Consider the following 24154-nt stretch of genomic DNA (forward strand, 5'->3'; position numbering starts at 1 on the left):
ACCTGCACTCCATGATCAGTTGAAGTGGGCGTCATTTAGCAGGACAGCCAATCAGAGGTCAGTGCTTTGGATTTATGCCAGGGATTTTAGGCTTCTAAATCCTAAACATTGGTAGCGAACGGCTGTTTTTACAACACCAAATAAACATCTTTGTGAGACAAGATGCCCTACACACCATCAGGCTTTTTCTGTGACCGGCTAATCCGGGAAAGAGAGAGAAAGGATGGAGAAGGATCTGTGAAAAAACCTCTTCGATTCAGTGGCCAGGACTTTAACACCCTGAAACAGAATTGTCTTCAGAAAAAGGTGCTATTTGAGGATGACACCTTCCCAGCCACTGTGGAGTCCCTGGGTTACAAGGAACTGGGCCCCAAGTCCAACAAGGTCAAAAACATTGTCTGGAAAAGACCCAAGGTAGGGCTGGGAAGGGGACATCATGGAGATATGTGGACAGGGATTACTAGTCAAACTACAGGTTTCAAAGAGCAGGTTATGGTTTAATTTAATGGCAAATGAATTAATTAAACATTACAAAAATGGAAGGGTTTTTAATTCTTCTTACAGAATATCTGCAATGTATGTAATGAGATTCTTATTGTGTAGGATAAGGCTTAAATGAATCATTCTTTAATCACAGTTTATCTATGTGGCAGAGATGGTTAAAACAAGCATAAAAGCCTAAAATCGTTTTTATAATAGTGCGATTGAATGGGATACAGGGAACACAGTTTAACATTCAATGTAAGGTTTATAAATGCCTGGTGCTGAAATGAGGTAATGACTAAGTTGCATCTTTAGTTGTGCCATTTTTCCACTTTTATCCTAAATATTACTGTATTTGTTTTTACTTGTTTTGCAGAACACCTCCTATAATCACCTGGCTTTTGCCTGCATGGACAAATTGATGTATTTATCATCTATGTAGAAATACACAAAGAAAATAATATTTATACTATATATTGGTATTGGTTACTCTTATTAGTTGCTAGTTAGTTTGAATGAGGAAAAATTAAATTGATATTAGACTGTGCTGCTAACAATATACATTTGTACACCAATACATATGATTCTGCTATATGACTTAGCTTCTGTTTTAGTATTGACATTGTACTCAACTGCCTTGCAGGATATTTGTGATAATCCACAGTTCATTGTTGGAGGTGCCAGCAGAACAGACATCTGTCAGGGAGACTTGGGTAAGATTAGTTAAATGTAAGTACTTAATTACAGTGCAGAAAATTCTGTCACAACCCTGGTCTGTTTTACATTCCTGTCTGGATCATAGTATAATTTAATGAGTGCTTTTTGAGCTGCAGTTAATAGGCTCACAGCCCAGCAGGGGCCCCTTGATATTGTGACTACTCTAGTGGAAGGGAATCTGGCTGGCAGCACTTCTCATTGTGTGCTCTCTACGAGCAAAAAAAAGAGACTAAAGTCACAAAGGTTGTGTATAGGGTAGATACATGGCATGTTCCATTGTGCAATCCAAAAATGCTGAGGTCAGCACTGTGTGTCCCTGTTTTTGGTCCTAATATTATTTACATATTCAGTGGGGTGTAAAAGTCTGAGGCTACATTGAAACTTTGAGAATTTTCTTAAATTAAAACAAGGAAATAAGCAGAAAGTTTTGAGGATTTTGAAAACTTGAAAACAATGAATGTGTTCAGTACTTTAGCACTATATCAATGAAAGCACATTAGTGAGTGGTAAAGATTCTACTTTTCACTGATGCTAATATATTTGAAAAACAATCTATCCATCCATGTATCAGCATGAGTGATATATATAAAAATTTTATTTAAGAATTAGAAACAAACGCATAATAGAAATATTTCCACTAGTAGTCGCAGACTCTTGGACCCCACAATATACAATTTAGTATATTTAGTTAATTATTTATTGTTTTTTAATTATAATAGAGCCATTTGGTGGAATATTTGAGGTTGTAATCAAATAAATTGAAAAGTCTAGTTATATATTACAATATATAGCTATGTAGTCCAGCTAAGCACCTCCAGAATAATTTGCACATAATGTCCCAGTTTATCTCATCTCATCTCATTATCTCTAGCCGCTTTGTCCTGTTCTACAGGGTTGCAGGCAAGCTGGAGCCTATCCCAGCTGACTACGGGCGAAAGGCGGGGTACACCCTGGACAAGTCACCAGGTCATCACAGGGCTGACACATAGACACAGACAACCATTCCCACTCACATTCACACCTACGGTCAATTTAGAGTCACCAGTTAACCTAACCTGCATGTCTTTGGACTGTGGGGGAAACCGGAGCACTCGGAGGAAACCCACGCGGACACGGGGAGAACATGCAAACTCCACACAGAAAGGCCCTCGCCGGCCACAGGGCTCGAACCCAGACCTTCTTGCTGTGAGGCGACAGCGCTAACCACTACACCACCGTGCCGCCGTCCCAGTTTATTATTAATTTAAATGTCTTCAAGCATATTTGTATTCAGTACTATTTAGTACATATTAATTAACTATGGTTAACTACCATGAAACTAGTACTGCGAAATCTACGTCTGAACCTGTGAGTTTATGGAAATCTTAGTATATGGCAGATCAGCGTGTAGTTTTGCATCAGAGTTCTTACATGATGTGTTTTCTGGAGCTTGGTATGGTGGTGGCAGATTTTTATGCCATTTGCATTAAACTATTCTGAACAAATAGGATCTCCAGTTCTTGGTTTGATCCTGAGCAGAGATTTGTGTTTTCTTCTGGTCCTTGTGGGTTTCCATTGGGTTCTCTTGTTTCTTCCTACCTCCAAAAAACATGCTTGTGACTCTAAATTGCCTCAAGGTATGAATGTGTGAATTGTGTGCATAGTGTATTTTTGCTTCACATCCAGTTTTCCCAGGATCAGGATAAACACCAGGACCTTGGCCAGGATAAAGTGGTTAGTAAAAACAAATGACGTAATTAATATTATATTTAACATTATTTCTGGTCTGTATAGGAGACTGCTGGTTGCTTGCTGCCATTGCTTGTCTTACACTGAACGATAAGTTACTGCATCGGGTTGTTCCTCAAGAGCAGAGTTTTTCTGACAATTATGCAGGAATCTTTCATTTTCAGGTTTGTGCTAGTCATTAAAGTTAGTCTAATACCATGTTTTTATTAATTTCTCAATAGTTATAGCATTTCTAGCATATTTTCTCTCTTTTTTATTAACGTAGTTCTGGCGTTACGGTGACTGGGTGGATGTTGTGGTTGATGATCGGATCCCTACCATCAATAACCAGCTGGTGTTCACCAAGTCTGCTGAGAGGAATGAGTTCTGGAGTGTTCTTTTTGAGAAAGCATATGCCAAGTAAGACTCTCATTGATTTCTTTTATCATGCTATTCATATGTACTCTCAGTGTCTCAGAGTGGAATCAATGTCTTATGAGCATACAAAAATGAACTGTCATGATAGTGTGGTGTGTATCTTGGAAGTCATTGCTTCAAATGTATTTTGGTGTTTATACTTCCTCAGGCTGCATGGTTCTTATGAGGCTCTGAAAGGTGGAAACACCGCTGAGGGGATGGAAGACTTCACTGGAGGAGTAACTGAGTTCTATGAACTGAAGGAGGCCCCCAAAGAGCTTTACAAAATCATGAAGAAGGCCTTGGCGCGAGGCTCCCTCATGGGTTGCTCTATTGATGTATGTTACACCAAATATACAATTCTATTTCTTCCTGTTTACATTCATAAACATTTACACACATCGTAAATATGCAATAGTGGTGAGCAATATGACAAAGATATCATAAAATGTGAAGCCATTTTGACTACACACAATATACTGTACACTCACTGGCCGCTTTAATAGGAACTTGTTCTTGATTTTAAGATTCCTGTTCTTGGCTGCAGGAGTGGAACCCAATGTGGTCTTTTGCTGTTGCATGCTGAGATGCTTTTCTGCTCACCACGGTTGTAAAGAGTTGCTATGAGTTACTATATCCTTCCTGGCAGCTCAAACTAATCTGGCCGTTTTCCTCTGACCTCTCTTATCAACAAGGCGCTTGTTTCCACCCACAGAACTGTTGCTCGCTCAGTGTTTTTTTTGTTTCTCGCACCATTCTGTGTAAACTCTAGAGACTGTTGTGTGTGAAAACCTCAGGAGATCAGCAGTTTCTGAAATACTCAAACCAGCCCATCTGTCACCAACACCCATGCCAGAGTGAAAGTCACAGAGATCACAATTTTTCCCATTCTGATGTTTGAAGTGAACATTAACTGAAGCGCTTGATTTTATCTGCATGATTTTATGCATCGTGCTGCTGTCAAGGGATTGGCTGATTAGACAGCCACATAAAACTGCAGGTGTATGGGTGTTCCTAATAAAGTGGCCAGTGAGTGTATATCAAACTGCCAATAAGACAGTAGTGTTGATTTTTTTTTAAATGTGAGAAACTGAGTTGAGTAATGCATTTGTTTTATGTCTCTGAAATATACTGAAAAAGAAGGAAAGATTAAAAATCAGTACACAGTGAACATCTCATCAGCTGCTTCTAATCATAAGTATCAAATACTGACCCACTGTCAGGGTGCAGGCACTTACAGATGCAAGCGCAGGGGAGAGTGGGTACATCGCAAACTGTCAGCAAATCCAAATCAGGAAGCTGATGTCGTTGTCAGGGACCGGCAAGGGTCAGTCGATCAGCGAACGGGATATCAGAGGGTAGATGAGGAAACGGAGTCAGGAAATGAACGTAAACAGAGTCTAAACATAAGTAGTCAGTCAGGCAGGCAGGCCATCAGAAAGCTTGGTAAGGTCAAGTACTGGGACACAGAACAATACTTCGCAATGTGTGTTTGTGGCTGCTGAGCTTATATAGGGGAGTGATTGCAGACTAATGAGAGACAGGTGTACTTGTTAATACTCTGGAGATGAGGGGCACTGTGGGGTTTGGGAATTGTAGTCTGGAGCGGCCATGTTTGGAGGCTGCGCCAAACTCAGGTTTTCAGGGCTGTTACTGACACCCACAATTGATATTACTATGTATGTGTATTATTAAGTGTATTATTGTTATTACAATCTTGATGTTAAAGTCATATTACTAGCCCTAGGGTAAAATGCTAATTTTACTTCTTTTGAAAAATACTACTACAAAGGATTTTTTCAAGAGGTTCAGAGAAAACCTGTAATCACCAGCCCGGTAATAGCAATGAGTATTATTATTGTTGTTTTATTATTATTATTGTTTTAAAATCCCAGGTCTTGGTCCCAGCCCACCTGGAGACTCGCACTGCAACTGGGCTAGTGAAAGGTCATGCCTATTCTGTAACTGCTGTGGACGAGGTAAAGAGAGTGTAAGAATGTATGAAATTAAATTGTTCTACAACTGAACAAGTGGATGTTTAGGCCCTTGTAGGCTTGTTTTAGGAATATTTGATGACCACTAGCATGATTGGAATCTGTTTGCATTAACATTAACTGTGGTTCTAGTGTAAACAGAGCACACAAAAAGAATCTCATGTGCGTCTGGTGCGTCTCCGTAATCCATGGGGCCAAGTGGAGTGGAACGGACCTTGGAGTGATAAGTAAGTGTCTTTTAAGAAGAAGTGCTCACAAGTAATCACTCTCAACAGTGCACTAGCAGTATTAGTAACATTGTAATCCCCTGTGGCTGTATATAGTTCAAAGGAGTGGGCTACCATCTCGAAGAAAGAGAAAGAAAAACTGCATCAACAGAATGCAGAAGATGGAGAGTTTTGGTTAGTAAATCTACAGGGTTCTGTTCTGAATTTTGAACAAACATTATAAGCAGCTCTGAGAGTATATACTCATCTGCCAAAGACAGTGATGTTTCAGCAACGTTTCCCCCCATATTGTATAGGATGTCCTTTGCTGATTTCATGAAAAACTACACCAAGCTAGAAATATGCAACCTGACCCCTGATGCACTAGATAATGATAAACTCCACAAGTGGACGGTGTCTGTGAATGAAGGCTGCTGGGTAAAAGGCTGCTCTGCTGGAGGCTGCAGGAATTATGTGGGTAAGCAGTTTGATCTGTGCTCATGTAAATGAAAAGTTTAAGTTTTACTCTGTTCAAGTAATGATATGTACATACAGTTAAATCCAGAAGTCTGCCTCCCATATGAAAATGAAAGAATTCCAAAACCTTTAAATATGGGTATAGCCTACAGCAGCAGACTACGGCTTGTGAAAAAATTAACAGAAGGTTAAGAAAGTTTGCAAGAAACTTTGCCTTGACCTCTGGCAACAGAGTTTTCTAACAGTATGGTTAAAGATCGGCCAATTAGAGTTAGACATTAGACATTTCAGGAAGAACTGGGGGTGAACATTAGAGGATAAGAGCATATGAAAGCTTCTGGGATACAAGTACATGCAAGATTTTACAGAATATTTCTTTTAAAATATTCGAATTGTTAGACTGATAGCATTTTGCAGTGTTGTAGCTGAGTCATTAAACCTCGAGTCTGAGTCCAGTCTCAAGTCTCCAGTGTTCAAGTCCGAGTCAAGTCCAAGTCTCATCTCATCTCATTATCTCTAGCCGCTTTATCCTGTTCTACAGGGTCGCAGGCAAGCTGGAGCCTATCCCAGCTGACTACGGGCGAAAGGCGGGGTACACCCTGGACAAGTCGCCAGGTCATCATAGGGCTGACACATAGACACAGACAACCATTCACACTCACATTCACACCTACGGTCAATTTAGAGTCACCAGTTAACCTAACCTGCATGTCTTTGGACTGTGGGGGAAACCGGAGCACCCGGAGGAAACCCACGCGGACACGGGGAGAACATGCAAACTCCACACAGAAAGGCCCTCGCCGGCCATGGGGCTCGAACCCGGACCTTCTTGCTGTGAGGCGACAGCGCTAACCACTACACCACCGTGCCGCCCCAAGTCCAAGTCATTAAAGAAAATTTCGAGTCCGAGTCGAGTCCACTATTGATCTGAGTTGAGTCCGAGAACAAGACTCCAGCTGCACTATTTAACGGTGGCTGTTGCTGCCTTTATGTGAAACCGACTCTACTACCGTGTTGGACTAACATTACTGCTTGACTGCTCCATTTTAGTTAATAGGCTACAGATAAAAAGCTTGTTCATCACTCAGCAAATCTCGCTATCAACAGGGCAAATAACATGAGAGAGGGTTAACACTTACTAGTTCATCGCTCCGCAAACAAGCCCCGCTATCAACAGAGCAATGAACACAGCTTGTCACTTACTTCTCTGGGTAGAGTCTTGCCAAATGATGATTGAAGTTCGAGGTTGTCCCCGTCGTCTCCTTGATAGTTCTTCTATATGTGGAACACACAGCAGTGCATTTTTTCCCACTGCACAAGAAGTCTGTATAAGCAAAGCGAACAATCCTAGGGGCTTCTCTCCAGGCATTTTAGCACCATTAACATTAGTTTGTTCCTGAACATGACATATGAACAGCTGAATGTGCATTCTCTTGCATGAAATTACTATAAAAATGAATGAGATATAAATATCTGATGCCAAATTATTATGGCATGTTACAAAAAATAAAGAAAAAATCCGAGTCCTCATCTCCAATTTATGAGTCCGAGTGGCGTGAATGCACGAGTCCGAGTCCTCAGTGCTCAAGTCCAAGTGAAGTCACGAGTCCTTAAAATTAGGGCATGAGTTGGACTCGAGTCTGAGTCCTGGACTTGAGTACTACAAGCCTGGGATTTTGTTTTGTTCCCTTAATCTATTAAACTCTCTTAACACTATTTGGGCATCTTTGTTTGATAATGGGTGGCATGGTGGTGTAGTGGTTAGCACTGTCGCCTCACAGCAAGAAGGTCCTGGGTTTGAGCCCAGTGGCCGACGGGGGCCTTTCTGTGTGGAGTTTGCATGTTCTCCCTGTGTCTACATGGGTTTCTTCCAGGTGCTCTGGTTTCCCCCACAGTCCAACAAAACAAGGAGATTTCTGAAGGCCTCAGAAAAAGAGTTGTTGATGCTCATCAGGCTGGAAAAGGTTACAAAACCATCTCTAAAGAGTTTGGACTCCACCAATCCACAGTCAGACAGATTGTGTACAAATGGAGGAAATTCAAGACCATTGTTACCCTCCCCAGGAGCGGTCGACCAACAAAGATCACTCCAAGAGCAAGGCATGTAATAGTCTGCAAGGTCACAAAGGACCCCAGGGTAACTTCTAAGCAACTGAAGGCCTCTATCACATTGGTTCATGAGTCCACCATCAGAACACTGAACAACAATGGTGTGCATGGCAGGGTTGCAAAGAGAAAGCCACTACTCTCCAAAAAGAACATTGCTGCTCATTTGCAGTTTACTAAAGATCATGTGGACAAGCCAGAAGGCTATTGGAAAAATGTTTTGTGGACGGATGCGAACAAAATAGAACTTTTTGGTTTAAATGAGAAGCGTTATGTTTGGAGAAAGGAAAACACTGCATTCCGGCATAAGAACTTTATCCCATCTGTGAAACATGGTGGTGGTAGTATCATGGTTTGGGGCTGTTTTGCTGCATCTGGGCCAGGGTGGCTTGCCATCATTGATGGAACAATGAATTCTGAATTATACCAGCGAATTCTAAAGGAAGATCTCAGGACTTCTGTCCATGAACTGAATTTCAAGGGAAGGCGGGTCATGCAGCAAGTCAATGACCCTAAGCACACAAATCGTTCTCCCAAAGAATGGTTAAAGAAGAATAAAGTTAATGTTTTGGAATGGCCAAGTCAAAGTCCTGACCTTAATCCAATCAAAATGTTGTGAAAGGACGTGAAGCCAGCAGTTCATGTGAGGAAACCCACCAACATCCCAGAGTTGAAGCTGTTCTGTATGGAGGAATGGGCTAAAATTCCTCCAAGCCGGTGTACAGGACTGATCAACAGTTACCGAAAATGTTTAGTTGCAGTTATTGCTGCACAAGGGGGTCACACCAGATACGGAAAGCAAAGGTTCACATACTTTTGCCACTCACAGATATGTAATATTGGATAATTTTCCTCAATAAATAAATGACCAAGTATAATATTTTTGTCTCATTTATTTAACTGGGTTCTCTTTATCTACTTTTAGGACTTGCGTGAAAATCTGATGATGTTTTTGGTCATATTTATGCAGAAATATAGAAAATTCTAAAGGGTTCACAAACATTCAAGCCCACTGTATGTGTGTGTGTGTGTGTGTGTAAATATATTAATTATACATAACTTTTCTCACTCTATGTAGACACCTTTTGGACAAACCCACAGTATCGTCTTCGTCTCCTTGAGGAGGATGACGACCTAGACAACAGTGAGGCGGTCTGCTCCTTTGTGGTGGCTCTTATGCAGAAAAATAGAAGAAAAGAACGCAAAATGGGTGCCAGTTTATTCACTATTGGATTTTCTATCTATGAGGTACTTGGCTTAAGGTCATGCCAGTAAATAGTATCTATGTAATTATTTATTTTCTGTAGAACTTAAACAGAACTAAAAAGACTTGAATTTGAAGAGACTAAATTATTTAATGGCATTTTTGATTATCTGAAAATGCTGGTTTATTTATGATTGTAATATTAAAAGATTGATAGGTATTTATCAACTTAGTGTCATCTTGTGTGTTTTTTCCCCCATTTGTCCATAGGTGCCAAAGGAGGTATGGGAACATGATGGAGAGAAATGCTTGGGCTCCTGAGTGCTGTCTCTCTCTCCGAGTCGTGTGGATTGTGTACATTACTGTGTGCATGTTGTTGTTCCCTAACCAGTTTTTCCTGAGACACAAATTCCTTTCATGAATTTGTGTCTCTCAAATCAATTATCATGCCATGAATTTGTCTCTAACCACATTACACTGCTCTAACTGATTTTCTAGCATGTTTGTTTGTTTATACATATACTGCTTTGTATGTCTGTCAGATGCATGGTAACAAGCAGCACATGCAGAAGGAATTCTTCATCCTGAACTCGACCAAGGCTCGCTGCAAGGCCTACATTAACTTGCGGGAAGTGACTCAACGCTTCAGGCTGAGCCCTGGGGAGTATATCATTGTGCCTTCCACCTATGAGCCCCACCAGGAAGGCGAGTTTCTCCTCCGTGTCTTCTCTGAAAAGAAGAACCTCTCTGAGTAAGTTGGATAGATGGCTGTATGAATTTTGATTTGTACAGCATAACCAGAATCTTGACTCTAAAGTCCATTACCTTTATTTTTTTTTAAAGCTGTCCTACAAAGCCAGTTGTCTGTTACAGTAAATAGCATATTAACTTACAAATAAAACAGGTTAACTTGTAATATTTAACAATTATTTGCCGAAGGCGAAGTGAATATTGGTGAATAATAACCAAGACAAAGTCAAGGTTATTATTCACCAATATTCACTGAGCCTGAGGCGGATAATTGTTTTAGTATAAATACACAGGTGATTATTTACATAAATAAATAAATAAACCCCAATCCCAGCCAACTTCAGGTGAAAGGTGGGGTACACCCGGGGAAGGTCACCAATTTATGGCAGGGCAAACAACTATTCACACTCACATCTATGGGCAACTTAGAGTAGCCAGTTGACCTAATCCATGTCTTTGTACTGTGGGAGGAAACCAGAACACCCAGAGAAAACCCCCATAAAACCACACAGAAAGGCCCCAGTCGGCTGTGAAGTTCAAACTCAAAACCTTCTTGTTGTGAGGCAACAGTGCTAACCACCTCACCACCAGACCGCCTTTAATTCAACATGCTTTTACAAATTAGATGGAGTTCATGCCTTCTAGGGAGTTCAAGGAGAAATCGCATTTTATATGACTTTTTGTTTACACAAGCGTATTGAAACATGTTGTAGGACCAGGGGTGCCCATCCTCATGCTTGATATGAAGTTTTGTGACTTATCCATCTTCAAACTCACAAGAATTGCTATAATATTAACTTCACTGTGTAACATCTTGATAGTTTTGCTACATTGATGAACCTGATTGGATGCTAAACTGAAATGATTGGATGTTAAACTACTGATGTATAGTGTATAGTCATTGGTTATATGAGAGAAGAATAGACCTTTGTTATTTGTCATAAATACTTTGAAGGTCTAAAGTAAAAATGTAAGGAGTAAGAAGTAAGATTTATTCTTGGAAATGTAATTAAGTAAGACTACAAGTAACAATTTCAATAATACTAAAGTATAAATATCCCAAAATAATACTTAAGTAGAGTAACAAAGTATAATGACTAATGTATTTTCCACCCCTAAATATAAAGACACAACATATTATCCATCCATCCAACCATCATCCGTAACCACTTATCCTGTGCAGGGTCATGGGCAAGCTGGAGCCTATCCTAACTGACTATGGGCGAGAGGTGAGGTACACCCTGGACAAGTCGTCAGATCATCGCAGGGCTGACACATAGAGACACACAACCATTCACACTCACACTTATGGTCAATTTAGAGCCACCAATTAACCTAACCTGCATATTTTTGGACTATGGGCAAAACTGGAGCCCCCGGAGGAAATCCACACAGACACAGGCAGAACATGTAACCTCCCAGAACATACAATCCAAATTAAATTATCTTCATCTTCTTTAGAGATCAAGTAATGTGGAAGGTCTGAACAGAGAAAAAAATCAGATAAACATTAATTTAGGGAAAATGTTGGTGATGGAGCAGCTATCAGGTCCAGTTGTCCTTGTTAATGTAATTACATTATTTTATTTTATTTTATTTTATTTTATTTTATTTTATGAATGACCGCTGTTTGTTCATCACTCCATAGTGACATAGAGAACAGGATCGAGGCTGACCATCCAGTGGTGAGTGTTGTGTTGCATGTGACATCTTTCATGAAAGATTTTTGGCATCGAGTTAAACTTTATAAACATAAAATCTGCAAAAAGTCTGAAAGAAGGTGTGCCATTTCATTTCAGTGCACAGTATACCAGAGTCTATTAGAGTGTGATCTGCTGGAACAAGTTATTTGCTTTATTTATATTATTAGCATCTGTTAGGAGTCTTATCAGATTGCTTTATGTATTCACCAATTAAATGGTATGAGAGTTTGTCTTAACATCCTCAGTAAATGATATTTGAGAATTATTGTCACATGTAATGAACATATAATTTAAAAATGTCCAGTCTCTGACAATATTTTTACTTTTGCCACTACACTCCTATGCTAATTCAGCCGGCTCCGGCTTCAGCAGGGGAAGAGACTGAGGAGGACCAGCAGTTCCGCACAATTTTTCAGCAGATAGCTGGGAATGTGAGTACTAGAGAGCCAGAGAGCACGGGGGTTGGGGGGACGACAGTGAGTATGGTGCTGGGGTGGGAACCAACTGGTTAAGAAAATAGAAACACTAGTGATAACATTACATGCATGGTAATTTATGTATATATTTTGCATGCTTAATCCCCTTTTCTTATTTCCACTTTGAAAATGTCTGCAGACACGCAGCTTGTGAACAGGCAAGGCAGGCAACTGCTTGGGGCCCCCTGGCCCAGGGGCCCCCCGAGAGTCGGGGCCCGAGGGCTTATTTATTTTGTTTTTTATTGTTCTTTACCATTGTATTTTCACATTTGGAATTTAAAAAACTTTGGTTTCATACATTTTTCATTGGTGTCAGATTATTTATAACATATTGGTGATGAACACTGGTCAGAAGGGCCCCCTGGAAATTTTTGCTTGGGGCCACAACAGACTCTAGAATCGCCTCTGAACATCTGTAGTAAGTTTTTATTGATCTGAGCACTATAATACAGTATTACACGAGTCATTGAGTTCTCTCTGATCATACAGGAGATGGAGATCTCAGCCAATGAGCTGAGAACTGTCCTGAACAGGGTGTTGGCTGAGCGTATGTATATTTCTATGATTATTAATCGATTATGGTTACATACATTCATCTACAAAACCACCTACACTTTCTTCCCTTCACAGACAGGGACATGATGAAAGAGAGCTTCAGTCTAGAGAGCTGCCGTAGCATGATTGCCTTCATGGATGTATCCTTTGGAAAAAAATCTGCATGTGTAGCGTGTGCTCAAGAATTCACCTTTTGGTGGTTGAACCACTAAATACATACATACATTAAGCAGTTCCTACTTAAAGTGAATGTAATGCCCCTAAACCCCACTTTTTTCCTTGTAGAAAGCAACAATCATTATGTTGATTGACCATGTGTTTTCGAACCATAGCTGATCCAAAAGGCCACAAATTGATGGAAAATCAATAAGATCAGCCGATTTTCACAGAATCTGCCGAGACTGAACTGGAAGATCCCAAAGGGGTGCGTGACGTCACACGTGTAACAATCCAAGTATCAATTTCATTCCCATGCGCAGCAGTGGTTAGAGCAATCTTGATATGGAATCATGTTTTGGAGAGAATTCTGATAGTGATTGGGATTCTTACATGTCAGATAAAGGGGCAGATTATTATCAAGGATATTCTGGAGTAAATGGTTATCTTTTTGAGCCCCCAAGACAATAAACTGCCAGTTCATTCAATTCATGACAGTCTTCCTCTGTAGCGCGCGTGAGATAGATAGATAGATAGATAGATAGATAGATAGATATGTGCAGAACGCGGTGGTTACCTTTCACCATGTTTTCCTGAACAAAACTAAAAACAAATCGAGTCTTGCAATATTGCAATCTAAGAGCATTTAACATGTTTCAGTTAATAGCTAATGATGATGATTGCGTGCACGCATTTTTCTTTCTGTTAAAGTGCATCAGATATGATAAGATTGGATGTCACGAGCATGTAAATGTTGCTCATAATCCTGCGTCTGGTGCACTGTATGTGTGTGTGTGTGTGTGTGTGTGTGTGTGTGTGTGTGTGTGTGTGAGAACGAGAGTGTGCATGAGAGAGAAATTCTAGGGGAATCGACGAACTGTCCAAATGTAGTTTATTAAAGGGGAACTGAAGTCATTTTTAAACTTGCTTTATTTCTTAATTAACGTGTTATTCAATTACGTTTTTGGTTTTAGTAATCTTATATCGTGACTTGTATTGGCAACTAATTGCAATTAAATATTATACTTATTGGCCTATTCGGTTTTTAGCCATGTTTAATTTAGTTTGTTTGGTCCACGGCAGGGTGGCACGGTGGTGTAGTGGTTAGCGCTGTCGCCTCACAGCAAGAAGGTCCTGGGTTCGAGCCCCGGGGCCGGTGAGGGCCTTTCTGTGTGGAGTTTGCATGTTCTCCCCGTGTCCGCGTGGGTTTCCTCCGGGTGCTCCGGTTTCCCCCACAGTCCAAAGACATGCAGGTTAGGTTAACTGGTGACTCTAAATTGACCGTAGGTGTGAATGTGAGTGTGAATGGTTGTCTGTGTCTATGTGTCAGCCCTGTGATGACCTGGCGACTTGTCCAGGGTGTACCCCGCCTTTCGCCCGTAGTCAGCTGGGATAGGCTCCAGCTTGCCTGCGACCCTGTAGAAGGATAAAGCGGCTAGAGATAATGTGATGTGTGAATGTGTGAATGTTTTCCAAATGAAATATTGTATAAAAATGAGTTTAAATGATGATTACTGCCTACTTTTTTCAAACTTTCCTGATTGCTATCAAAACAAACAAAACTTCTGGCTTGATTACATCAGCATTCGAAAGAGGGCGTGCGCATCTTTTGACAACGTTGGCAGATGTTGGTCACTTTGATTTCCGCTGTATGTTTTACCTCCGTCCTACAATGTCTCACACAGGTCTCAACGAATCTCGTTTACGGCCATTGTTTTGACATATGGACTGATATATTACATAGCATATTTCAAACACTGATAACTTGCTATAGCAGTGACAAAATAGCGATCAAAAATGCATCCCTATATTTAATAAAATGAGATAAATAGAATTTTGATAATAAAAAATTTGCCTTCAGTTTTAATTTAAATAAATGGGTTTCTTTTTTGCTCCATTAATTCCCATGTGGTCGTTCTGGTGGTGATGAAAACTTGATGAATCAGATTTATTATTAATAGGTGACACGAAATCTGCCCACTTCGTTTGCACAAACCTCACCCACTGTCGGGTTAGATTAGTGTCATTTCTCGGAAATTTGTGAACTGAATGTCCTGTTGTATATGATTTTGAACATCCAAACACAACTCAGCACTTTCCCATCGTTATTTTTGTAAGATTCCAACAACAATATCCAATTTCAGTGAGTAAACAAGCATGGAGTCAGATGAACCGAAATGACCCAGATAACCGGGGTTCCACACCTGACGTCATGCAGAATTAGCCCTGGGGCAAGGCTGCCTTTTTCCAGGATCTGCAATTTATCGATAGTTTTGTGCTTGATAATAAAATAACAAATAATATTATCCCCCCCCCCCCCCCCCGCTTTATTAATTCATTTTGGTTGTTACTAATGATACATATATATTCATTTTAAAGCATTACAATAAGGCATTACATACACTTTAAAAGATTTGTTATACACATAATCAACTACACTTATTTGATTATCAAAAGAGCTTCTGACCCTGAGGGACAAACCTGAAGAACAGTTTAAGGTACTAGAACAGAATCTGTCGAAATGTTTAAATTGACCCTCTTTACCAGTTGCTTATAATCTTATGTTCTTTTCGGAAGATGTGAAATGCAGTCCTTTGTATTGATCTTGACTATGATGTTTAGATGGATGGAACAGGCAGACTTAATCTACAAGAGTTTAGACAGTTGTGGAATAAAATCAAACAGTGGCAGGTTTGAGGTCTTCTATTTCCCCATGCTTTGAAACATTGCACACACTGTACTTACTGCACAGACTGACACTTTTCTTCTGCAGGAAATTTTTAAGCACTATGACGCTGAGCAGACTGGCTTCATCAGCAGCTATGAGATGAGGAATGCAGTCAGTGATGCTGGTAAGAGTCATATGATTATTTAAAATATTAGCACTGCCATTCTTTCTGCTTAATTTCACATTTTGGTGGTTTGTAATCTCTGTCATGCAGACCTGCTGTGCTGCAAGGTTTTCTGTAATAGCAGTGTTAGCTCAGTTGCTAAGTCTCTTAGGAATTGTGAAATGGCAGTGAATATGAAAAACTACTACAATACTTTAAAGGAGATACGCAGAACCTTTATTTTTAAATAAATTTCTGAGTGGATAGTATATCCATCTTTGACTCTTGTCTCGTCTCGTCTCGTCTCGTCTCGTCTTCTTCCGCTTATCCAGGACCGGGTCGCGGAGGCAGCAGTCTAAGCATGGAAGCCCAAACTTCCCTTTCCCCAGACACCTCGGCCAGCTCCTCGGGAAGAACACCGAGGCGTTCCCAGGCCAGCCGAGAGACATAGTCCCTCCAGCGTGTCCTGGGTCTTCCCCGGGGCCTCCTCCCGGGGGGACATGCCTGGAACACCTCCCCAGGGAGGCGTCCAGGAGGCATCCGAAAAAGATGCCCGAGCCACCTCAGCTGGTTCCTCTCGATGTGGAGGAGCAGCGGCTCTACTCTGAGCTCCTCCCGAGTGACTGTGCTTCTCACCCTATCTCTAAGGGAGCGCCCAGCCACCCTGCGAAGGAAACTCATTTCAGCCGCTTGTATCCGCGATCTTGTTCTTTCTGTCATTACCCAAAGCTCATGACCATAGGTGAGAGTCGGAACGTAGATCGACTGGTAAATTGAGAGCTTCGCCTTTTGGCTCAGCTCCTTCTTCACCACGACGGACCGGTAAAGCGACCGCATCACTGCGGAGGCTGCACCGATCCGCCTGTCGATCTCACGCTCCATCCTTCCCTCACTCGTGAACAAGATCCCGAGATACTTAAACTCCTCCACTTGAGGCAGGACTTCTCCACCAACCTGGAGAGGGCAAGCCACCCTTTTCCGGTCGAGAACCATGGCCTCGGACTTGGAGGTGCTGATTCTCATCCCAGCCGCTTCACACTCGACTGCAAACCGCCCCAGTGCATGCTGAAGGTCCTGGTTTGAAGAAGCCAACAGGACAACATCATCCGCAAAAAGCAGAGATGAAATCCTGTGGTTCCCAAACAGGATTCCTTCCGGCCCCTGGCTGCGCCTAGAAATTCTGTCCATAAAAATTATGAACAGAACCGGTGACAACGGGCAGCCCTGACGGAGTCCAACATGCACTGGGAACAGGTCTGACTTACTGCCGGCAATGCGAACCAGACTCCTGCTCTGTTCATACAGGGACCGGACAGCCCTTAGCAAAGAGCCCCGAACCCCATACTCCCGAAGCACCCCCCACAGAATACCACGGGGGACACGGTCGAATGCCTTCTCCAGATCCACAAAGCACATGTGGACTGGTTGGGCAAACTCCCATGAACCCTCGAGCACCCTATGAAGGGTATAGAGCTGGTCCAGTGTTCCGCGACCAGGACGAAAACCGCATTGTTCCTCCTGGATCTGAGGTTCGACTATTGGTCGAATTCTCCTCTCCAGTACCCTGGAGTAAACTTTCCCTGGGAGGCTGAGAAGTGTGATTCCCCTGTAATTGGAGCACACTCTCCGGTCCCCTTTCTTAAAAAGAGGGACCACCACCCCAGTCTGCCACTCCAGAGGCACTGTCCCCGACCGCCACGCGATGTTGCAGAGGCGTGTCAACCAAGACAGCCCCACAACATCCAGAGACTTGAGATACTCAGGGCGGATCTCATCCACCCCCGGTGCCTTGCCACCGAGGAGCTTGCAAACTACCTCAGTGACTTCGGCTTGGGTAATGGACGAGTCCACCTCTGAGTCATCAGCCTCAGTCTCCTCAGTGGAAGACATGACGGTGGGATTGAGGAGATCCTCAAAGTATTCCTTCCACCGCCCGACAATGTCCCCAGTCGAGGTCAACAGCTCCCCACCCGCACTGTAAACAGTGTAGGCAGAGTACTGCTTCCCCCTCCTGAGGCGCCGGACGGTCTGCCAGAATTTCTTCGAAGCCGACCGATAGTCCTTCTCCATGGCCTCCCCGAACTCCTCCCAGTTCCGAGTTTTTGCCTCCGCAACTGCCCGAGCTGCAGCGCGCCTGGCCTGCCGATACCCGTCGGCTGCCTCAGGAGTCCCGGAGGTCAACATGGCCCGATAGGACTCCTTCTTCAGCTTGACGGCATCCCTTGACTTCCACCGCATCCACCGGAGACCTTGCGGCCACAGCTCCGAACAGCTGCATCCACAATGGAGGTAGAGAACATGGTCCACTCAGACTCAATGTCCCCCGCCTCCCTCGGAAGCTGGGAAAAGCTCTCCCGGAGGTGGGAGTTAAAGACCTCCCCAACAGAGTGCTCGGCCAGACGTTCCCAGCAGACCCTCACCATACGTTTGGGCCTGCCAGGTCTGTCCAGCTTCCTCCTCCGCCAGCGGATCCAACTCACCACCAGGTGGTGATCAGTTGACAACTCAGCCCCTCTCTTCACCCGAGTGTCCAAGACATAGGGTCGGAGATCAGATGACACGACTACAAAGTCGATCATCGACCTCCGACCTAAGGTGTCCTGGTGCCACGTGCACTTATGGACACCCCTATGCTCGAACATGGTGTTCGTTATGGACAAACTGTGACTAGCACAGAAGTCCAATAACAAAACACCACTCGGGTTCAGATCGGGGAGGCCGTTCCTCCCAACCACGCCCCTCCAGGTGTCACTGTCATCGCCCACGTGAGCATTGAAGTCCCCCAGTAGCACAATGGAGTCCCCAGTCTGAGCACCCCTCAGTACCTCTCCCAGGGACTCCAAGAAGGCCGGATACTCTATACTGCTATTTGGCCCGTAGGCACAAACAACAGCAAGAGCCCTCTCCCCAATCCGAAGGCGCAGAGAGGCGACCCTCTCGTTCACTGGGGTAAACTCCAACACATGGCGGCTGAGCTGGGGAGCTATAAGGAAGCCCACACCAGCCCGCCGCCGCTCACCACGGGCGACTCCAGAGAAGTGGAAAGTCCAGCCCCTCTCGAGGAGCTGGGTTCCAGAGCCCAAGCTGTGCGTGGAGGTGAGCCCGACTATCTCTAGCCGGTACCTCTCAACCTCCCGCACAAGCTCAGGCTCCTTCCCCCCCAGCGAAGTGACATTCCATGTCCCAACAGCCAGCCGCTGTGTCCGGGGATCAGGTCGTCGAGGCCCCTGCCTTCGACTGCCACCCAATCCACACTGCACCAAACCCCTACTGCTACCTCTGTGGGTGGTGAACCCACAGGAGGTCGGGCCCACGTCACCTCTTCGGGCTGAGCCCGGCCGGGCCCCATGGGCAAAGGCCCGGCCACCAAGCGCTCGCATACGAGCCCCAACCCCGGGCCTGGCTCCAGGGTGGGGCCCCGGCTGCGTCCTACCGGGCGACGTCACGGTCCTGGATTTTTTCTCCATAGGGGTTTTTTGGTGAACTGCTCTTGGTCTGGCCTGTCACCTAGGACCTGTCTGCCTTGGGAAACCCTAACAGGGGCATAATGCCCCCGACAACATAGCTCCTAGGATCATTCAAGCACACAAACCCCTCCACCACAATAAGGTGGCAGTTCTAGGACAAGCTTGACTCTTGTATGCTGCATAAATGGGAATAAAAAAATATATATTTTTGAGAGTTAAAATCGACCACAAAGTTGGGGTTCGAGCTGCCCCGCTGAGCCAGCCAGCCCTGAGTGCGTGACATCACAGTGGTAACCGGTTTTAAGGCCGAGGCCTTTTACAGCTATAGACCAAAGTCATATAAATAAAAATTTATGGTGAAAGTAAGAAATACCGTTAACGACTTGCTCAACTACGACTGATTTGACTTTATTGATTGTGGGTTGACTCATTAAAACAGGATGGGTGTTATAACTTATGCAACATACATGTACATACATGCATTTTCACTGATAAAACATAAAAGGCTAATTAAATAATCAGATGAACTGAGAATCACATTCTGAAGCAAATTAAATAATCTTATACTTGTAACTTAAATACACAATACAAGTTACATGTATTAATCTAAATGCATGTAAACAACGAGTGTTGTTGTTTTTGTTGTTTTTTTATCCAGATGAGAGTCGCAGCTTACCCCTCTGTGTTCCCGCTTCTTGTAGCTGATTGTTTTGAAACAATTTGACTTTCAGTTGTTCGTTCAGTTCTCCATTCATTCACTTCTTCCACGTAAGGGCGAGATATTGCTGCTGAGGCAAGCATATCCAGCGGAGAAATCAGACGGCTGCTCCACTCATTCTCCATTTTCTCCATACTGAGTACTCCGCCATTACTGCTCGGCTCAGGCAATTGCTAAAACCCGGGATGGGATGTCACCAGTTTTAGCAACAACCACGGGGAGGTCACTGCCCGAGTGATAATATGTCCAGTTCCATCCCGGGTTTTAGCAACAACTCTGGACTCACAGTCCGGGAGAACTGGTGCAACTGAACTTACTTTCCCTTTTCTTATAGTTTTATTTTCCTTTAATTGTTGGTACTGCACCCTTTTTCAATGCAGGCTTATAGCCAACGCTCCTCAACAGATCAGAGGTTTTGTATGAGTCCTCAGTAAAATGTGCAGAGCAGAGGAGAGACCACTTCGTAGACGCCCAATGTGCCCGTGAATTTCTCACAAAACACATCCAAATCTTTGCAGTTTGAACATTCTTGGGCCATGAATGCAACGTAAATCCATCTTCTGTCGTGTTGCTGCACCCGCCAGAAACACATCTATGTCGCATGGCGATAAATTAGCTTAAAATGGAGGCTCGGAGTTGCAGTCAGCTCTGTGTTTTAGTATAACGGAAATGGCGATGAGACCGATAGACTTCCTGCTGTGATATCACGGATCTCAAGGTCATTCACTCAGACTGCTACCTATATGAATCACTTTAATCATAAAAATTACTACATTAGATTTATTGTTAACATTTAAAACTATTCCTATGCCATTCTTGAGGTTTCAGGCATTTATAAATAAAAAGTGAGGCCATGGTTCTGTGTATATGCTTTAAGGTAGCACTCAAATAACTCAAATGTAGCAAAAATGACGTCAAAGACCAAGCCAACTGGATGAAATGTATAGGTGACTATTCTAGTATGAATACACATTTCATGGGTGCTAGTATTAATTTCCTTTTACATGTATCTCCACAATTAGCAATACAAATATTTACAGATAAACATTTCTTAATTAAGCAATATCACATAAGCAAGAGTGCAGTGATATTCCCGTACTTGGCCATAGGTAATCATAGCCATGCAGAGATTCACTATAACCACCCTCTTGCTCTTGTGAAATTGCTTTTATAAAATAGTTCTAAGGGCGGCATGGTGGTGTAGTGGTTAGCGCTGTCGCCTCACAGCAAGAAGGTCCTGGGTTCGAGCCCCGGGGCCGGCGAGGGCCTTTCTGTGTGGAGTTTGCATGTTCTCCCCGTGTCCGCGTGGGTTTCCTCCGGGTGCTCCGGTTTCCCCCACAGTCCAAAGACATGCAGGTTAGGTTAACTGGTGACTCTAAATTGACCGTAGGTGTGAATGTGAGTGTGAATGGTTGTCTGTGTCCATGTGTCAGCCCTGTGATGACCTGGCGACTTGTCCAGGGTGTACCCCGCCTTTCACCTGTAGTCAGCTGGGATAGGCTCCAGCTTTCCTGCAACCCTGTAGAACAGGATAAAGCAGCTAGAGATAATGAGATGAGATGAAAATAGTTCTATAAACGAGAAATGAATGAGTAACTGACATTTTGGACACCATATGGCCCGATGTTTTATTTTTTGCTCCGCTAGCAGAAATAGATCCCAAAGAAGCTCCACTCACTTTATAGCCTGCTGGCTAGCTAGCTTGCACTGATTTGGACATATCTGTTAAAGGTGCATTTTAAGTCAAACATTATATATTATAAAAGTTATAAAATGTATTATTTGTCATGTCTGCTGTTACTCTACTATAGTAGGGTTTTCAGTGTAACAAACCATCACTAGAATTGGAATTTTATGTGGCGAACATAGACAAGTGGAGAGATACAAACAGACATCCCAGCGCACTTGCACTAAATATAAGCACTCTTGTAATGCCGCTTATCCAATCATATGAGTAAACTGGAACTATGCTTTATAATGTTGCTTAAATTTATTCAACGTGCATTTTTTTTTGTTGAAGTTGTTTGGAAACCTGAATTCGTTCTAATGGACCTGTCACTGTGCAGTCATGTGTGTTATGTGTCATTCAGGGTTCCATCTCAACAACCCACTGTACAACGTTATCACAATGCGTTATGCCAATGAGAACATGAACATCGACTTTGACAGCTTTGTCAGCTGTCTTGTGCGTTTGGAGGGGATGTTCAGTAAGTGGCTTATCCGTTGGCATCTATATTGACTGAAATTGATCACTTTGACAATATTTCCTCTTTACTTTACTGAAAACAAACTTGGTCTCTTAACAGGAGCTTTCCAGGCCTTTGATCAGGATGGAGACGGCACCATCAGGCTGTCTGTACTGGAGGTATAGAACTCAAACAGCACTTTAAAGGAACAGTCCACCGTACTTCCATAATGAAATATGCTCTTATCTGAATTGAGCCGAGCTGCTCCGTACCTCTCCGAGCTTTGCGCGACCTCCCAGTCAGTCAGATGCAGTCAGGCACGCTGTCACTCCTGTTAGCAATGTAGCTAGGCTCAGTATGGCCAATGGTATTTTTTGGGGCTGTAGTTAGATGCGACCAAACTCTTCCGCGTTTTTCCTGTTTACATAGGTTTATATGACCAGTGACATGAAACAAGTTCAGTTACACAAATTGAAACGTGGCGATTTTCTATGCTATGGAAAGTCTGCACTATAATGACAGGCGTACTAACACCTTCTGCGTGCTTCGGCAGCGCATTGATATCTGAGCTCCATATCAATGCGCTGCCGAAGCGCGCAGAAGGTGTTAGTACGCCTGTCATTATAGTGCGGACTTTCCATAGCATAGAAAATCGCCACGTTTCAATTTGTGTAACTGAACTTGTTTCATGTCACTGGTCATATAAACCTATGTAAACAGGAAAAACGAGGAAGAGTTTGGTCGTATCTAACTACAGCCCCAAAAAATACCATTGGCCATACTGAGCCTAGCTACATTGCTAACAGGAGTGACAGCGTGTCTGACTGCGTCTGACTGGGAGGTCGCGCAAAGCTCGGACAGGTACGGAGCAGCTCGTCTCAATTCAGATAAGAGCATATTTCATTATGGAAGTACGGTGGACTGTTCCTTTAAAAGGGAGTTTGTTGACTGATGTTCCTCAGCATTAAGTAGATTGAGGATATACTGTACAGCTCAACAGACACACAGACCTTCCACACCTTTACTATTCATAGAGATTCTGTCTGATTTTCAGCAGTTGTGTAATTGGACTATATAGCTTTTCACATGTTTGCTCTGACTCTGAATTGTTGCTTTCTCACAGTGGCTCCAGTTGACTCTTTATGCCTAAACACACTCAGGATCCAGATGAACTCAAAGAACAGGACCAGAACCACCAGCCTTTACCTCAAATTCAGTGTGCCAAACCTCCGCCACTTCTCCCGTTGTATTTTTAGCCTTGATATAGCACAACTGTTTACAATCTTCACAGTTACGACTAAACTTTAACACCATTCCACATTCCAGAGAGTTTCAGAGCCTCCATGGCAATCACATGTATTGATGGGTATGATGTTATCTCAACAGGTCTAAAATGTGCTTTCAACCAGATTAGAGGTTTTATAGTACTCAAGTCTCCTAAGTGTCCTGAGGCTTATCTTCCATGTACTCAGTAGCACCATTCATCTCTAGAATTATATTTTAACCTAAACACTTACTTTATTTCCTTTCCAGCAATGCTCAAGCTGTCGGGCCACCTTTTGCTACTGTTCATACTCCTTTCATTTTGTTCTTTTCTTTCTCACCCCTATACCTCCCCCGGAAACCTCTTGCTTCCTGTCACAGTACAGTACCTCAGATTTTTCTTTAAATACCTCTGCTCTGTTTTTTTTTTTTAAATCTTTTACCAACTGGCTATGATAACCAAATCCATAAACTTGAATTACATTAAAGATAGGTTTTCACACGCATTTAACAACAGCCATCTTTCAGGCTATTTCACATTTGTTGTCGGAAGATTCCTCTGTCTTTGTTTCCACAGGGTCGTTAGTAAAGTTGTGTGGTGGAAAAACATTAATAGCAAGAGGAAATACCAAACAGAACCCACTCAAATGCAGAACACAAATGTGTTCAGGGTTTATTTCCACTGCATGTGTGGAGATTAAACTTGAGTTTCTTTTGGTGATGAATATATTGAAGGTT

The 24154-nt window shown here is 42.9% G+C and overlaps 1 protein-coding gene across 2 annotated transcripts; it reads left to right on the forward strand.

Annotated features, from left to right (window-relative positions):
• Positions 1–162: 162 nt before the first annotated feature.
• capn3a (calpain 3a, (p94)) lies at positions 163–23456 on the forward strand. Of its 2 annotated transcripts, none has more exons than XM_060934267.1 (21): positions 163–414; positions 1127–1196; positions 2974–3092; positions 3194–3327; positions 3494–3662; positions 5220–5303; positions 5451–5545; positions 5642–5719; positions 5842–6002; positions 9186–9355; positions 9582–9593; positions 9854–10062; positions 11710–11746; positions 12118–12240; positions 12733–12787; positions 12871–12935; positions 15574–15642; positions 15725–15803; positions 22058–22174; positions 22274–22332; positions 23277–23456. In XM_060934267.1, the coding sequence occupies exons 1-21, from the start codon at positions 163–165 to the stop codon at positions 23301–23303; spliced, it is 2184 nt and encodes a 727-aa protein (XP_060790250.1). In that variant the 3' UTR covers positions 23304–23456. The 2 variants fall into 2 exon arrangements, with proteins under 2 accessions (XP_060790250.1, XP_060790251.1); XM_060934268.1 differs by having other exon boundaries at positions 12118–12195; positions 12730–12787.
• Positions 23457–24154: the final 698 nt, after the last annotated feature.

This window comes from Neoarius graeffei, chromosome 11, assembly GCF_027579695.1.
Source record: "Neoarius graeffei isolate fNeoGra1 chromosome 11, fNeoGra1.pri, whole genome shotgun sequence".
In the NCBI taxonomy this organism is placed as follows: Eukaryota; Metazoa; Chordata; class Actinopteri; order Siluriformes; family Ariidae; genus Neoarius; species Neoarius graeffei.

What these genes read in the sequence shown, in the direction of transcription:
- capn3a (XM_060934267.1), top strand. Translation starts at nt 163, where the DNA reads ATGCCCTACACACCATCAGGCTTTTTCTGTGACCGGCTAATCCGGGAA. An exon ending in CGGGGGTTGGGGGGACGACA is followed by an intron (nt 12,241 to 12,732) that starts GTGAGTATGGTG and finishes ATCATACAGGAG; the next exon opens with ATGGAGATCTCAGCCAATGA. An exon ending in GAATGCAGTCAGTGATGCTG is followed by an intron (nt 15,804 to 22,057) that starts GTAAGAGTCATA and finishes TGTGTCATTCAG; the next exon opens with GGTTCCATCTCAACAACCCA.